This window comes from Aspergillus piperis (genome assembly GCF_003184755.1).
Source record: "Aspergillus piperis CBS 112811 unplaced genomic scaffold BO85scaffold_21, whole genome shotgun sequence".
Classification (NCBI taxonomy): Eukaryota; Fungi; Ascomycota; class Eurotiomycetes; order Eurotiales; family Aspergillaceae; genus Aspergillus; species Aspergillus piperis.
In genome coordinates this window covers 407,193-421,897 of record NW_020291611.1, presented here as the reverse complement: position 1 = coordinate 421,897, position 14,705 = coordinate 407,193, and the positions used below count along the sequence as shown (strand labels likewise).

At 51.1% G+C, this 14,705-nt stretch overlaps 6 protein-coding genes across 6 annotated transcripts; 2 read left to right on the top strand and 4 right to left on the bottom strand.

The window, feature by feature from the left end:
• Window positions 1-1,081: 1,081 nt before the first annotated feature.
• sti1 (Hsp90 cochaperone STI1) lies at window positions 1,082-3,294 on the bottom strand. The gene is made up of 2 exons (XM_025654118.1): window positions 2,318-3,294; window positions 1,082-2,262 (listed from the first exon to the last, which is right to left on the bottom strand). Exons 1-2 carry the CDS (start codon window positions 2,929-2,931, stop codon window positions 1,530-1,532), a joined length of 1,347 nt encoding a protein of 448 aa, XP_025511865.1. The 5' UTR covers window positions 2,932-3,294; the 3' UTR covers window positions 1,082-1,529.
• A 698-nt stretch (window positions 3,295-3,992) lies between these two features.
• On the top strand, window positions 3,993-5,124 carry BO85DRAFT_462602 (RPC34 RNA polymerase subunit family protein; the record flags this gene model as incomplete). Its single annotated transcript, XM_025661857.1, has 2 exons — window positions 3,993-4,249; window positions 4,314-5,124. The coding sequence occupies 2 exons, from the start codon at window positions 3,993-3,995 to the stop codon at window positions 5,122-5,124; spliced, it is 1,068 nt and encodes a 355-aa protein (XP_025511864.1).
• A 580-nt stretch (window positions 5,125-5,704) lies between these two features.
• On the bottom strand, window positions 5,705-7,296 carry BO85DRAFT_452791 (putative PHD finger domain protein). Its single transcript, XM_025660907.1, has one exon. The coding sequence runs from the start codon at window positions 7,098-7,100 to the stop codon at window positions 5,844-5,846; it is 1,257 nt and encodes a 418-aa protein (XP_025511863.1). The 5' UTR covers window positions 7,101-7,296; the 3' UTR covers window positions 5,705-5,843.
• A 582-nt stretch (window positions 7,297-7,878) lies between these two features.
• On the top strand, window positions 7,879-10,178 carry BO85DRAFT_428579 (nicotinate phosphoribosyltransferase). Its single transcript, XM_025658210.1, has 5 exons — window positions 7,879-8,323; window positions 8,387-8,470; window positions 8,529-9,148; window positions 9,201-9,639; window positions 9,723-10,178. Exons 1-5 carry the CDS (start codon window positions 8,212-8,214, stop codon window positions 9,938-9,940), a joined length of 1,473 nt encoding a protein of 490 aa, XP_025511862.1. The 5' UTR covers window positions 7,879-8,211; the 3' UTR covers window positions 9,941-10,178.
• Window positions 10,179-10,276: 98 nt separating this feature from the next.
• BO85DRAFT_452789 (transcription factor domain-containing protein) lies at window positions 10,277-13,255 on the bottom strand. The gene is made up of 2 exons (XM_025660906.1): window positions 12,377-13,255; window positions 10,277-12,324 (listed from the first exon to the last, which is right to left on the bottom strand). The coding sequence occupies exons 1-2, from the start codon at window positions 12,953-12,955 to the stop codon at window positions 10,432-10,434; spliced, it is 2,472 nt and encodes an 823-aa protein (XP_025511861.1). The 5' UTR covers window positions 12,956-13,255; the 3' UTR covers window positions 10,277-10,431.
• An 839-nt stretch (window positions 13,256-14,094) lies between these two features.
• On the bottom strand, window positions 14,095-14,344 carry BO85DRAFT_491664 (putative TOM core complex subunit Tom6; the record flags this gene model as incomplete). The annotated part of the gene is made up of 2 exons (XM_025663728.1): window positions 14,095-14,148; window positions 14,225-14,344. 2 exons carry the CDS (start codon window positions 14,342-14,344, stop codon window positions 14,095-14,097), a joined length of 174 nt encoding a protein of 57 aa, XP_025511860.1.
• Between the last annotated feature and the right edge of the window lie 361 nt (window positions 14,345-14,705).

Genomic DNA, 14,705 nt, shown 5'->3' with positions numbered 1-14,705 from the left:
TGAAGAAGTGGGCAGACCGCTGCCCAGTAAAAATTGAAAAAGTACTACGTACGTACCACAGCAGGAACGAACGAACGATGAACAAAAAACGGCACGGACCCAGACTTGATGGATGAACGGATGGGCGGAGAAGAAAAGAAAAGGAAAAACGAATTTTGCCACAATGTAATCTCACTGCGGATTTGTCCCACATACTACTACATTGGTGACTACGTAGTGGATATCAGACGATTCCTTTCGGGTCCGATTGGAGATAAAGGAGATATACCACCACCACCACCACCACCACCACCACCACCACTACTACTATTTATCTACTTACAAAGAGTCAACAAATTTTGTATACTATCTAAACTAAATTATCTATATTTCTATCTATCTATCTATCTATCTATCTATCTATCTGGTATGTATGCTACCCGATGACGACGCACTCGTTAAAACCAACCCAAACAAATACGAAACTCAAATCAAGTTATCCTTTTGAGGTTTAATTCACGAGTGGCTGGGAACTGAAAACTGAAAACTGGAACTGAGGCTGGGTTCTTCGGAACGAACAGTGGGGTTACCAAGCTTAGTAGACTAACTACCACTTATGTCCGAGGTTTCGCCTACCGCGGAATTTACTCTCTGGATAAACTCAACCATTGGAAGAAGTGTCGATGGAGAGGGAGGAGGTGGCTGGGGAATTTATAATAAGAAAGGAGAGGTATGGAGTACCTTCGTAGTTATTATCTTGCCTATAGTAGTACAGTGCAATTGAATGTGAATAGATTTCATCGGAAGAGTCGGAATTGATATCTACGGAGTTATTCTATCTCTCTTCTGCCTTTAGCTTATGTCGGCAAACGTAAGATATGGGTTAGTGTGATGTGGTGTGGTGTTGTGGCTGGAGTGCGCTGAAAAAGGAAGAAAAGTGGTTCGAATTTGGATCGCGTCGGGGATCGGGGATTACCCACCACCATCTGTTTAAGTTACTACTTTAGTCAAAGAGATAATGATACTGCTCTGAATTGATCACTGGAACGGATATCGGCTAGCCGATTCGGATCTAAAGCCAGATCTGGATCCAGAAAAAAAAGGCCTGTCTGCAATCTTGATGTGGCTTCGCTGTAGTATTAAGCGAGGGAGAAGGCATGTGGCGTGGCGGTCTACTACGTACTATTTTGCATTTCGGTCATCGCCGTCACTATTACTGTCTCCAATTAGTAGTACTAAACTCCTATTTTAGGATGGGGGTTTACTTTCTAGGTAGACTACTACTAGTCGAGTCTTAGCAAACGTTGCAACTTGCAACTGATATATAATCAATTCGGATGTCATCTCATGTCACTAGAAACACATGCATCGTAATCGCCGTTAAAAACAAAGACATCAATTAATCGCCGTGCCAATCCAGTCCGCTTTTTCTTCATTTGCATTACTAGGAATGTGTGGGCTTTCATTTATACTGCTCGCTCCTCACCGTCCCAGACGGATGACACCAGCCGCCATCAGCTTCTGGATCTTCATCCGCACCTGGGCGTTCTTCATGTGTTCCTGCAGAGCGGCAGGGTCGCTCTTGGCCTGTTGCAGAATGCTCTGCATGACAGGGTCTTGGAGGATGGACATGATCTAGGAAGAGTTAGTCGAGACATCCTTGAAGCTCTCTGGTTATGGTCATGGCTTACCTCGGGGTCGTTCTGGATTCTCTCCATGGTCTGCTGCTCGGTCTCGCCGGCACGGGCGCTGAACTGAGCCTCCAGGCACTTCTGCTGCTGCTGGTCGATCTCACGAGCGTGGGTGCCATCGTCGTGCTCGGAAGCTTCCGTGCAGGCATCCAGGGCCTTGTTGTACTCCTTCATGGCGATCAAGGCCTGAGCCTTGCGCATGTAGGCGCGGATGAACTTGGGGTCACGCTTGGTGGCCTCGTCGCAGTCCTGAACGGCCTGAGGGAAGGCCATCAGCTTGATGAGGGCGGCAGCACGGTTGGAGTAACCGCGGGGGTCCTCGGGCGCCCGCTTGACCATCTCGGAGAAGGCCTCGACGGCACCAGGCCAGTCAGCCTCCTGGAACTTCTTCTGTCCCAGTTCACGGGCCTTCTCGGCCTCGGCGGGGTCAATGTAGGCCTCCTTCTCGGCCTTGGCCTTGGCCTTCTCGGCGTTGCGCAGCTTAGTCAGGACATCGGGTGTGCGGTGCTCAGTGAGCGACTTGTGGTAGTACTCGATGGCCTGAGCAAGGTCGCCCAGCTTCTCGTGTGCAGTACCGATTCTTCCGAAAGCCCTGTAGACGACTGAGTTAGTAACCGCGTCGGTAATCACACCCACAGGTATCTTACTTGGCAAGGGCCTTGAAGTCGGCACGGAGCTCACGGCCCTCCTCGACGGCCTTCTGGCAGGTCTCGATGGCGCCCTGAAGGTCACCCTTCTCGAACTTGGCAGCACCAAGGTTGTTGAGGTACGTAATGTCCTTGTGCAGCTCCCAGGCCTTGTTGTAGTGCTCAATAGCCTCATCGAACTGCTTCTTCTTATAGAAGTCGTTACCAATCTTCTTCTCGGCGTCAGCAGCTTCCTGGGCCTTCTTCTTGGCGATTGCCTCCTCGTCCTCGGGCTCAGCCTCGGGCTCGGGTGCCGGTTCAGGTTCCTTCTTCTTCTCAGCAGCGGCAGGGCGAGCATCAGGCATGGGCACATCCTCCTCAGCCTCGGGGGCAGCACCGGCAGAGCTAGCGCCCTCCGGGGGAGCGCCGAAGCTCATGTCAATGCCCAGCAACACACTCATGACCTGCAGGAAGCGAGGGTCTTGAATCTCCTGACCAACGCTGTTGGGGTTCTGCTGAATGCGCTGGAGCTTGGCCATGAAGTCGGCGTCGGCCAAGAGCGGGGAGGTCTTGGGGTTGCTGGCCAGCTTCTGATACATCTGAGGGTCGTTGAAGATACCACCAAGTCCTCCCATAGGGTCACCAGTAACACCGTCGGCCGTGGCCTCCGCCTCGATAGCCCTCTTGACAGCATTGAAACCGGTCTTGGCCTGTTCGTTGGTAGGCTCGAGCTTGAGGGCCTCTTCGTACGCATCGTGGGCAGCCACTACACACGTATTAGTAACCCAGATACAGTCTCACCGCACCACATCTCCCAACTTACAGAGGTCGCCTAGACCACGGTAAGCGGCACCCTTGCGGAGCCATCCCTTCGACCAGTCCGCCTTCAGATCCGTAGCCTTGTTGGCATCCTCGAGAGCCTTCTCGTATTGGGATTGCGCGGAGTAAACAGCCGAGCGGTTAGAGTAGAGAATGTGGTTTGAGGGCTCAATTTCGATAGCTTGGGTGAACTTTTCACTATAGGCCAATCAGCTGCGGTTCATGGCTTCGATCCTCCCAGACCTTTTTGCAAGCGGGGTAAACCGGGGGAGAAAGATACATACACCGCAGTAGCATAGTCCTTTGCGGAGAAGGCCTTGTTGCCTTCAGCTTTCAGAGCGTCAGCCATGCTGTATAACTTCCAAGGGGTATATGATGTAGAAGCGGAAGGATGGAAGTGTGGTGGTGAGTTGGGGAAATAAGTGAGAGACGGGGGCAGCTGGACCGGGCAGATCAGTTAAACCGGAGCTTCTTCTCTTTTGCCGGGAGCTTCTCGAAATTTCCGAGAGACAGGGTTCCAGCCTGAGGCCACAGCACAGATCATGAGGCAGTAAGGCTGCAAGGCTACAAGGCAGACACAGGCTGTCAAAGCTAGGACTGGCCCTAAACCCTTCCGGGCCAAAGTGACTCCCCCGCTAAACCCAAAGAGAAAGAAAAGCCGCCAAAAACATCTTCTTTTCGGCCTGCGAAACTCGATTCTCCCTCTCGACGACCGTCAACTTTGCGCCTGCTTTCCCTGCCAACTCCCCGGGCATTGCTTTGTCCCGGCTTCTGCAGCGACCGTCCGACCTGGGATGCATTCTTGATCATGCCCCTTCACGAGCCCGTCCGGTGATAGTTTCCTGTTAACGACTCCACTACAATCGTCGTCGTGAAAATGGCCTCCGCGGGGCCGTCAGGCAGTTCGGTCAACGAACTGGCCTCTCGACTTTACGACGCCTGTGTCAACCAGTTCCCTTCCGAACATTTGTTCTATCAGCAGGATCTTTTGGGTCTGAACATTGTCCCCAAGAATGACCTCGCCCTTCTCTTGAGCTGCGCCCAGTCGCTCGTCAACCAGAAGCTCTTTCGGCTTCTCCAGGGCAAAAATGACCGCTTAGCCTGGAAGATTATTTCGCGGGATGATGCTGAAAAGTAGGGCGATTTTTGTCGTTAAGAACTTGACTTAGGAACTCTCCCCACTAACCCTCCTGCTTAGACTTCGAGACCTAAGCCCCGACGAGAGTTTAGTCTACAATGTCATCCATTCGACAGGACGATCCGGTATCTGGGTCCGCGCAATTGGCAACCGCACCAACCTCCACAAATCCATTCTCGATCGCTGCCTCAAGTCCCTGGAAACGAAAAGCTACATCAAAAGCGTTCACAATGTCAAATTCCCCAGCCGGAAGATGTACATGTTGGCAAACCTCGCCCCAAGTGAGGACGTGACTGGAGGAGCCTGGTTTACCGACGGAGTGTTGGACGAGAACTTCATCAACAGCGTCGCCGGCTTTATCGAGTACTCCGTGAGCCGGAAAAGCTGGTACGAGGCCCCCTCCTCGGACGGTCCTCGAAACAAACGCATGAAGACCGCGGACGGAGGTGTAGCTGTCAAGCAAGAAGGCGCTCCAAAGGAATACCTCCCCTTCCCAGCCGGGTATCAGGGCTACCCCACCATACCTCAATTAACAGCCGCCGTGAACGAGAGTGGCATCACACCAGTCCGCCTGGGCGAAGAGAGTATCACGCAGCTCCTGGAGATGCTCTGCTACGACAACAAGCTAGTATCCCTGAACAACGGCGAATTCTACAAATCCGTCAAGAACCCCGAACAAGTCAAATCCCAACAAGCGCGCAAGCCCCGGACCGACGACGCAGGCATCGACGACAGGCTAGTCAAGAACGGCATGACCGAAGCACCCTGCGGCAACTGTCCGGTTTTCAAGCTCTGCGCTCCCGGCGGAGCTGTCAGTCCCGAGAGCTGCGAATACTTTGACCCCTGGCTCGAAAAGGCCCTCGGATTTTGATTTTTTTTTTTTCCTTTATTATCTACCTCACACATCATTATCACCTCATACTCACACACACACACTCAATTCCTGTATACAATTAGCGCAGCATGCGCCAGATGATGTTTGTTTGCATAGCGATGGCGTTCACGTCTGATATTGGGATCGGCCATGGAACAACGGTCTTCTTTTCTCAATGTGGGCAACTTAAAAACAAAAGAATTTTCTAGGGCTTTTATTATAATTTCTTTTTTTTCTGGGAAAGAAATAAAGGATGGAAAAGCGACATGGGCAGGGGTGGGAAGGGAACTGAAGGAAGGGATTGAGTTGATTGGTTGGATGGATGGATGGATGGATGGATGGATGGATGTCCGTTTGACAATTCCCTGGTGCTACTTATTAGCTATTTACTATATACTACTAACTAGTATTTTGGGTTTTTGTTGGACTGTTGTTTCTCCTGGTGTAGTATATAGTACTATCGGTTGTTTGGATGGGCTGTTGTGGTTTATTATTGGATGAAAAGAACTACTATTACAATTACTACTACCTGCTTGCTCGCGCCTGGTAAACCACTACTTAGTAATATAAGACTGAATCAGAAGTCGAATGCATCCTGGATTGATTCGAACTGCAAAGATAAACGCCGTCATAACATCCTATATAGTCATTATAATAATACACCTGACACGGAGACAAAAGAGAAAGGGGGGTATAACTATGTGATATGAACCAAACTAAGCTTGCAATTTCGCCGAACACTGCGGACAGAACCACTTCCCAACAGGTTCTCTCGTCAAGCCCACACACTTCCAATGGAACCACTCAAACTCGCAGTTGTCGTTGTCGCATGCAACCATATCTCCATGGCTGACGCTGCGACACGTACAATACACCTTGGTATCTTCATTGCCTTCGTCTTCTTCCTCGTCTTCCATGTCTTCGTCTCTTCTACCCTCGTCGGCATTCTCGGAATCCGAGATATCGGCACTGCTGAGCATGGAGTCGTCCTCGTCTTCGTCGCCTCCGGCAGCGGAGGGGGATTGTTTTGTCCCGCTGACTTTGAGACGGCCGCTTGCGCTGGATGATCGCTTCGTGTGCTTTCCGTTGAGTCCGGAGGCCTTGATCTTCTTGAGTTGTTGGTGCGGGGCCACTTTCTTGGTTACGGCTTTCTTGGTGGAGGCTGTTGAGCGCGGCCCTGCGCTGCCGGCTCGGCTTGAAGCCGGAGTTCCGGCTTTGGGTGTACCGGGGCCGAGAGACGATTGTCGGAGGTTGGACGAGGCTGCGGGGAGTGTTCCGAGTGAAGCGTTGAGGCGCCGGCGCTTGTTTTCCACTGCGCCGGCGGAGGATTCTCGTTGTTGTCGTTGGAAGTGGATCGTTCCCGAGGGTGTTGCTGGGGCGGAGCTTCGCGCTGCAGTCGGCGAGTTCAACGCGAGTGCGGCGGCGTTCCGGCCCAAGGAGTTGAGTTTCTGGGTGGCGCCTAAAATGACATTGGCGTTCGCGGAGGTGCCATTGAGAGGAGAGGGAAAGGAGGAGTTTTCGACGGTGGAATCGGGGAAGAAGATCTTGGGAGGGTCGCGGTATTGGTCTTTGTTGTTGAAGAGGGAGGGGATAGGAGGGTCGTTCGAGAGCATGCCGTTACTTTGCAGCTTGTGGATGGCGATGTCCAGTTTTCTGATGTGTCGGTCCAGCAGAACACATGCTTTCTCGCTCAGTTGGATCTTTTCATCTTGCAGCTGTTGCGACTTGTCGAGGTTCTGTATTATGGCTTTGCCGTATTGCTCTTCTTTCGGGTTGGGCGTCAAGCTGCCGTTTAAGCGGATGAATTTCTGGAGACTGGTGTCGCGGGAGTTGATGGTCGTGCGGCATTCTTGGATGATCTTGTCCTTGGCTTGGATTTCTTCCATCAGATGGTTAATTTCAGCTGGAAGGTTCGCCACATCGTGGACGAAAAGTTCCAAAACGGCCGCCGGGTCGTCCTGAGCCTGCGACATGTTGCGCGTTCACTGGTCGTTGTTCCCGATATGTAACGGGCCTTGATATGATGCCGCTATCGGGGGGCCTTCGGGCTGCGACCGGATGCGCGTTGAACAAGGTGTAGAATGCGACGCAGCCCGCTGCAGGCTATTCGGTAACTCGGCGCGATGTCGTAACGGATGAAATCGATGATGAGTATGTACAGGCTGAGATGGTGGCGCAGAGAAGCATTGATCGGGGATAACGACGGGACGCCGAAGGGAGGGAGCGACAGGATTGCCGGATCTAGAATGTTCCGGGCCCGGAGTCTCAGCCACAGTCAACACAGTCAAGCCACAGATTGGCGATCCTAACTGTCAGACCCAAAGATGAGGCGACTCTTGGCTGTCAAAGCTTTTGTAGCTCACTAAGATGTGGAATGGCTTAAGCTTCATATACATATTTGGAGTACCTGGCGGGTCCTTCATATCCCTTTTTGTTCATCAAATCAAGCCATGCTCCAGCCACAGTCTCTATGCAAACGGGCGGGGTATTTCTGCCTTACAACTCTGGCGGCAACTACGCTGTACCGTATGTCCAGTGTTTCTGGCGGAAATCCTATCTTTTATAGCTATAATAGCTCTTGATATACACATGTATATTCTGTAACTGATTAAATTATATCCTGATATCCGTACCCTGCAGACTTGGCATGGTGCATGTGGGATGCAGTCAGTCTAGACCCAGACGGAGGGGTTCCCCGAGGGGTTCCTGCGAGGATGAAGAAATGCGCACAACCAACGCCACCCATGACATCCCATCTCTAAAGTACTTCTTGCAGTGACTCCAGAATGTCCTGTTAAAGCAAACCCTATCAGATTTAGAGATCACAATATAGAGAAAAGATGTGGGCCGGCGATTTGCTGATGACGAAAGCCAGTGTGCAAACAGTGCAAACGGCGTCAGGCAGTCGGTGATTCCCCCGCGCAGAGACGCAATGGGAGATTTCTCTTCTGAGTACTTTCCTCCGAATTCGTCTGCCTGCTTGTTCCTTATCTCGCGCCTTTGGTCCCTGTCTTCCGGTCCCTCGCTTGGAATTCCTTCCTGCGCTCTATCCTTCACTCGCGGTGTGGTCCAATCTACCTCGTCATGGCTCAAAATAATACCCCTCCGCTCCCGGAGGGTATTTTCTCGTTGCTTGATACGGATCTGTACAAATTGACGATGCAATGCGCCGTCCTCAAGTACTTCCCAGATGTTTGTAAGACGCCGATATAGCTCTCAAAAGCTCTGTGGGCCAGGCTAACCATTCTCTTGAATGTAGATGTCACATATGGTTTCACAAATCGCACCCCGGATATGAAGTTAACGCGGGGTGCTTACAAATGGCTTCTGGCACAGATGGATGGTATGTAAATCGACTGTGTGTCGGATATCTGGACTAGTCTGATAATGAGTTTTATCAGCGATTGCAAATATCCGAGTCACGACTGAGGAGATCGAGTTCCTAAAGAAATGGTGCCCCTACTTCAACAACGCTTACCTGGACTACCTGACCAACCTCAAGCTCAAGCCGTCAGAACAGATCGAGATTCACTTTACGCCGGAGCAGGATACTGGCAGCGAGGATGATCTCGGCAACGTCAACTACGTCATCAAGGGTTTGTGGGTCGAAACGATCTTGTATGAGATCCCGCTGCTGGCTCTGACAAGTCAGGCCTACTTCATGTTCACCGATAAGGACTGGGACTACAGCTGTCAGGAGGACAAGGCATTCCGGAAAGGATGTGCCTTGTTGGAGAATGGTTGCATATTTTCCGAGTTCGGTTCTCGAAGACGGCGCGATTACCACACCCACGATCTGGTCATGCAGGGATTGATGCAGGCTGCGGAGGAAGGAAAGAAGCAAGGATGGAAGGGAGTGTTTACCGGCACAAGTAACGTCCACTTTGCCATGAAGTACGGAGTGGCGCCTGTGGGCACTGTGGCCCATGAATGGTACATGACCATCGCTGCCATCACGGATGACTACGAGAACGCGAACGAGATGGCCCTGCGCTACTGGCTTGGTTGCTTTGGTGAAGGAGTGAGTCCGCAGCCCTAGGATCGTCCGGGCCCCAGTAACTAACGCATATCAGGTCCTGGGTGTTGCACTCACCGACACATTCGGCACGCCCGCCTTCCTTGACGCTTTCCGCAAACCCATTCCTGCTTTTACCAGTGCAGGTGTCGGCGCAGTCTCCACGACCGCCTCCGGACCCGGCACCACGACAGAGTCCACAGTACAGAGCGAGGCTACTACCAAACCCCCAATCGCGGCTCCTTTGGTCAACGATGCGCAAGGCGAACACGCCAACAAGACCTACGCCCAGGTCTACACCGGCGTCCGCCAGGACTCTGGCGACCCCACATACTTTGTGAAGATGGTGCGGGACTTCTACGACAGAGAGGGAGTCAAGGACCCGAAGACCATTGTCTTTTCCGATTCATTAGACATCGAGCACTGCCTTGAATACAAGGTGATCGCCGAAGAAGCCGGTTTCAAGCCTGTCTTCGGTGTTGGAACTTTCTTCACTAGTACGTTTTACCCATATACCCGTACTATACAGGGACCTACCTCGATATCTCCACGAAAACACGAACTAACAAGATTCTCACAGACGACTTTACGAATAAATCCGACGGCCAAAAATCCAAGCCGCTGAACATCGTTATCAAGATCGCCACCGCTAACGGCCGCCCCGCCGTCAAGCTAAGCGACAACATGGGCAAGAACACAGGTGACAAGGAGACCGTACAAAGTGTCAAGAAGAAGCTTGGCTACATTGAGCACCAATGGGAAGAGGGCGATGAAAGCAACCGCTGGGCTCGCAAGTAGTGCGAGTCATCGACCAACCATATTCATTGATCTCATATCTATAGTCAGTTAAGACGCAAGTCATCTAGATTCAATTTCCAACGATTTCCAGCTCGCATATATGGTGGCTAATGTACAGGGCGAGCGATGAGTCTTTTATTTATTTTTTCCGAGTCATGTTAAGCATTGTTTCATAGTTAGTCACTATGAGTACTACTGGTACTATCTAGACTATATGAGAAGAGGGTTAGAAATGTTCAATGGTATTCACCTAGTAGTAGTAGTACTAATAAGTAGTGTACCATTCCTCATTTATAAGTCTCAATACTATGACTTACTAGTACTAGTAATTGGGACTGAACTGCCTGAGGGCAAGCACCGAAGATATATTTACAGGGCGCGTCTATCCGTACGCACGCACCACTTCCGCGACTTAAATAAACTATTTATATATATTTACACTGAACACAAAACCACCCCACCACACCACACCACATCCAAATAACAAAAACCTAAAACATCTCCTCATCAGACGGAACAAACCCCAAATCCCTATCCAAATCCCCCGTAATATCCCCAGTCACATGGCTCATAGACCTCTGCCCGGGCGTACTGACAACATTATGAGTCGGCGCAAACGGCGAGAACAAATCATTGTTATTGGTTAATGCGTCCTCCGGACCAGGTCCAGTCCATCTGAGGAGCTCGCTGGCCCAATCGATGTCGAGGTCTGGGGAGGCGTCGGGGTTGGAAGTAGTAGAGGTGGGGTTGAGGTTGGTGGGTGGTTGGGGTTGGGGCGGGAAGTCGGCGGCGAAGGAGTCGAGGTCGAGGTCGAAGTCGAAGGGGAATTGGTCGGAGGGTTGGTCGAAGGTGGGATTGGGTTGGGGATGGGTGTTTCGGGGGGAGATGGTGGGGTTGTTGTTGTTGTCGTTGAGGAAGTTGGATATGGGGTCGTCGTCGAAGTCGTTGGGTGGGGTGGGTTCGGCTTGTTTGGGGAGGGGGTTGGTGGGATGGTTTATGTTGGTGGTGGTGGTAGAGTTGCTGTTGAACATTGGGGGTGGGTTGATTGTGCTGCTGTGGCGTTTGGGTGGTGTGCGCTGCTGTTGTAGTTGTTGCTTGGTTGGACTGGCTGAATGATGAGGTCCGGGTTGTTTGTGGTTGTTGGTTGGGTCGGGGTCGTCTCGGGGAGGCGTCCAGTGGTTAGAGGTTCGGTCTTCTGCTGATGCTATGGTGTGCGGGTTTGAGATGGTGCTGTGCTTTCGTGCTTGTTCTGGTGACTGGCCTTGTGGTATAGAACCGGAGTTGTTGGTATATTGCATGATTCGGAGGAAGGTGTTTGCGCTGTCCGACTGGAGCTTAACTGCCGCTTCGATGTTTGCGACCTCCATGTCTGCTGCAGGGTAGATGTCTCTAAGGCCTTGCAGCACTTGGATGCAGCGCTGAAAGTTGTAGATGCTGGATTCTCGGGTGGCGGGATTGCCAGATGAGGAGTTTGCCAGATGGGCCACAGCGGCTGGGATGATGACAGTCACACCGGATTGGGGGAGGAATCGCGTGAGGTTTAGCTGATTGAGACCTTGGATGATATGTGTGATACCGACTGCGGCGTCATGCATCTTTGTTTGCGCAGTTTGAATTAACTCCCTGCGTGCTTTGGACTGATCCTTGTTGGGCGTGAAGGCCCAAGGACGATGCAGCGCGCTTGTGGTCGCATGATACAGCATTCGTACCATGGCACCGTGGAGAAGAAGGACGTCTTCTCCATCGTGGAAGTTTGTCCTTGATGCAGGAATGAATTGTGCGTCTTTGGGTAGTGCACTCAACCAGGATTCCAACCGCTGACTGCATCGTGCTAACTCCGATTCTGATGCCTGTCGAGGAATTAGGCTGATGGTAGTTCGTGTTGTCACACCAAATTGACACTGTGATGGGGTATACTGAGCGAACAAAACCCGTCCGATGCATTGGCATAGTTTAGCCTTTTCGATGAACATGGTTGCCAGACGCTTTTGGTGAGTAACATCTTCCAGCTGACGACAGCGGAACTTCTCAATCACGCTAGGGTGGAACGGCTCGAAGTCAAAGTCTTCGAGCTTCAACATGGGGACATTGCTTGTCCCTTCGTTCACCTGGGTCGGGCGTCTTAGCCCCATCGCAATGAGACGGTCTCGCGAGTACAAGCTCCACCAAATTCGGGTCCTCAGCCTTTTAATCCTCGGGTCCATATCGGTCGATGATGAAGGGTCTCTATTTAATCCGATCGAATGTGCATGTATATTGCAGACACCAATCCAGTCCCAGATATCTCTTTGCGGATTATTTTGATGGTCAGACCAATAAGTCATAAGTAGTAGAGTTTGCAGTATGACTATACGATCATCTTCGCAGTCAAGTGAATAGAGGAGCTATATTGACTGGTTAGCTAAAGACACGGATGAACTATCAAGCGAGACATACCCTTAATCGCGTAAAGAAAACATTACGGGCAATTTTCCGAGTGGCATACCCAGCGGCCTGCAAATGATGCAGATCGATGAAGGCTGTCGCCACGAACATGACTGCTTGAAACAGCAGGAGACTAATATTACCGTTGGGGTCATTTTCCGCGACGCATCGGAGGAATTCCTGTAGATTCAAGACCGGCATGAAGCTATGCACCCATTTGATATAGCATCGCAGCAGCTCATTCCGCAGACCGCTCTCTGGAATCGACAAAGCCTCCCGAAAACGCAAGAATTCTAGGTCTTCCGGCGGTATGCGAGACGGGAGAGGCTTTAAGAAGCGCGGTTCATCGTCCAGAAGAGCAATAAGAGGGTCGAAATCAGGGTCAATGAGATCCCGCACAGTCGAGACCATATTTTCTAGAGGCAGCGAAGTCCGTACCCCACGATCTCCCAGAGTCCGCCAGCCCCGAGAAGGTCTGGAGTCTTGCAACCAAGGCGCATGAGCATTGTGGCTCAGGCTGTTACTTCTCTTCGCCACGGGTCTATCATCTCCCAAGTCCGCACTTGACGGCTTGCGCTTGGCGGTCAACATGCTAGTAAAAAAGCAAAGCCAACGGCATTGGCAGCTGTGCAGGAGATCACATTCAGCATGAGAGGGTCGGAAGTTAGCAGTTGCCTATCGTTGCCGTGTCTTCCGTCCGGGGTTGGTTGGTAATAGACAGCCATGGACTGTCTTCCCCCCAGCACTAAAGAAGGCGGTGTTCGGGACCCGGCCGGATGTGGGGACTATTGCGGGCTTCCCCGCCAATTTGATAACCTATGAGAGATGCTAGCCGCTTAAATAAGCGCTGTTATAGGAGAGAGTTTATTCGCTGATACGCTGGATTGTTGGGTACTATTGAGTGGAGCGATGTTGAATGGAAGATACTCGCTGTCCAGAACTTCGTCTTAGCGCCCGCGGCGGTCATATTGCCATCTTGATGCCTCAGGCATTTGACTGCTCACTGGTGTTGTTTCTTCAGACTAAAAACATTCAACAGGGCGACTATAAGTCTTGGCATTACCATTTCATAGCATTGCATTCTGCAGAAAAGAGGAGCCCACCTCACCGGCGAATGATTGCTGAATATCTCATCAATTGATATATCTGGCTTAAGACTACATTTTTGTTCGACTCCTATCACGAGCAAGTCCGTCATTCAAAAGCCATAACTACACATTGGAACCACCGCTACTGACTGTTCAATTGACACTCATGGTCCGATTCACAGATGTGACCATCTACAAAAGCCCTGAGTTACCTGACCAGTGATGAGATATGAAGAGATAAGACAGCCACAGAGCAGAAGCCCTGTAAAGCATATGTAATTATGCGGAGGAGAGACCGGGAAATGTTCCGGAGATCATATCTATTCCAACGCCACATAATGTTGATCCTTCACGGACCCGATGACAAGCCTAGCCACATAACGTTGAAGCCCATATATGCCCATGAAGCACACAGTATAATACACGTATTCATTAGAATCGAATTCAGAGAAAGAAGTAGGAAATTTTGTCCGCGTATCGTGGTCGACATCGACAACCCTTCGAGACAGCTGATAATTTCATATCACAGGGACATGCAGACGAACATGCGAAGATCCGTTTACATACTTCTTCCGTCAGTAATAGTTTCTCGATTGCCGAAATTCATTCCAGTGACTGCGATGGATGGGATCGAGTCTCGACTTACGGAGGAAGGAGGAGCTCGCTGAGGCTGCTGTAGAGGAAAGCGACGCCGGCCTGTACACACATTGGTATTAGATCATCCTTGATATTGTACAGCCTGTACAGATCTCGCCAGGATTGTTGAACTTACGCCGAAGACCAGAACGCTTCTCACAATGGTAGCATTCTCGGGGTGGGTGACTTCGTCATAGGCAGTGCTGAAGAAGCTCTTCTGCTGACGGCCAGAGACGACACGCTGTCTGGGAACCATTTTGAAGATGTATTAAAGATGTAGGATAGGTGATGTCCTTGAGATAAAAAGGTGTATTGACAGCGAGAATGACGATGGTCGATGGCAGGGTGAGGCCGGGAATGATGAGAACTCCGAGAAATCTTTCGGTCCTTGGCGGCTGCACTTTTAGCTTATCGCGGTTCCCGTATCTTCTTCGGACCTGCTGCGCGACCAGTTGATCGAAAAGAGGTCCGCAAGAAGGGATCTATAACAATCAATTCATAGGCGATATTTCCTCTGCAGAGTCGCCTTTCTCTGCTCTATTGGCCCTTATTTGAATCCGTGTTGGTGGTTGGGTCTGAAGTGCTTTTCCGCTCTGCCTCTCCAGCTGCGCAAGCCG

Coding starts and splice junctions, on each gene's coding strand:
- sti1 (XM_025654118.1), bottom strand. CDS start 2,931: ATGGGAGGACTTGGTGGTATCTTCAACGACCCTCAGATGTATCAGAAG. Junction 2,263..2,317: donor GACTTCAAGGCCCTTGCCAA/GTAAGATACCTG, acceptor AGTCGTCTACAG/GGCTTTCGGAAGAATCGGTA.
- BO85DRAFT_452791 (XM_025660907.1), bottom strand. CDS start 7,100: ATGTCGCAGGCTCAGGACGACCCGGCGGCCGTTTTGGAACTTTTCGTC.
- BO85DRAFT_428579 (XM_025658210.1), top strand. CDS start 8,212: ATGGCTCAAAATAATACCCCTCCGCTCCCGGAGGGTATTTTCTCGTTG. Junction 8,471..8,528: donor GCTTCTGGCACAGATGGATG/GTATGTAAATCG, acceptor GAGTTTTATCAG/CGATTGCAAATATCCGAGTC. Junction 9,149..9,200: donor TTGGTTGCTTTGGTGAAGGA/GTGAGTCCGCAG, acceptor AACGCATATCAG/GTCCTGGGTGTTGCACTCAC.
- BO85DRAFT_452789 (XM_025660906.1), bottom strand. CDS start 12,955: ATGTTGACCGCCAAGCGCAAGCCGTCAAGTGCGGACTTGGGAGATGAT. Junction 12,325..12,376: donor TTTTCTTTACGCGATTAAGG/GTATGTCTCGCT, acceptor CAGTCAATATAG/CTCCTCTATTCACTTGACTG.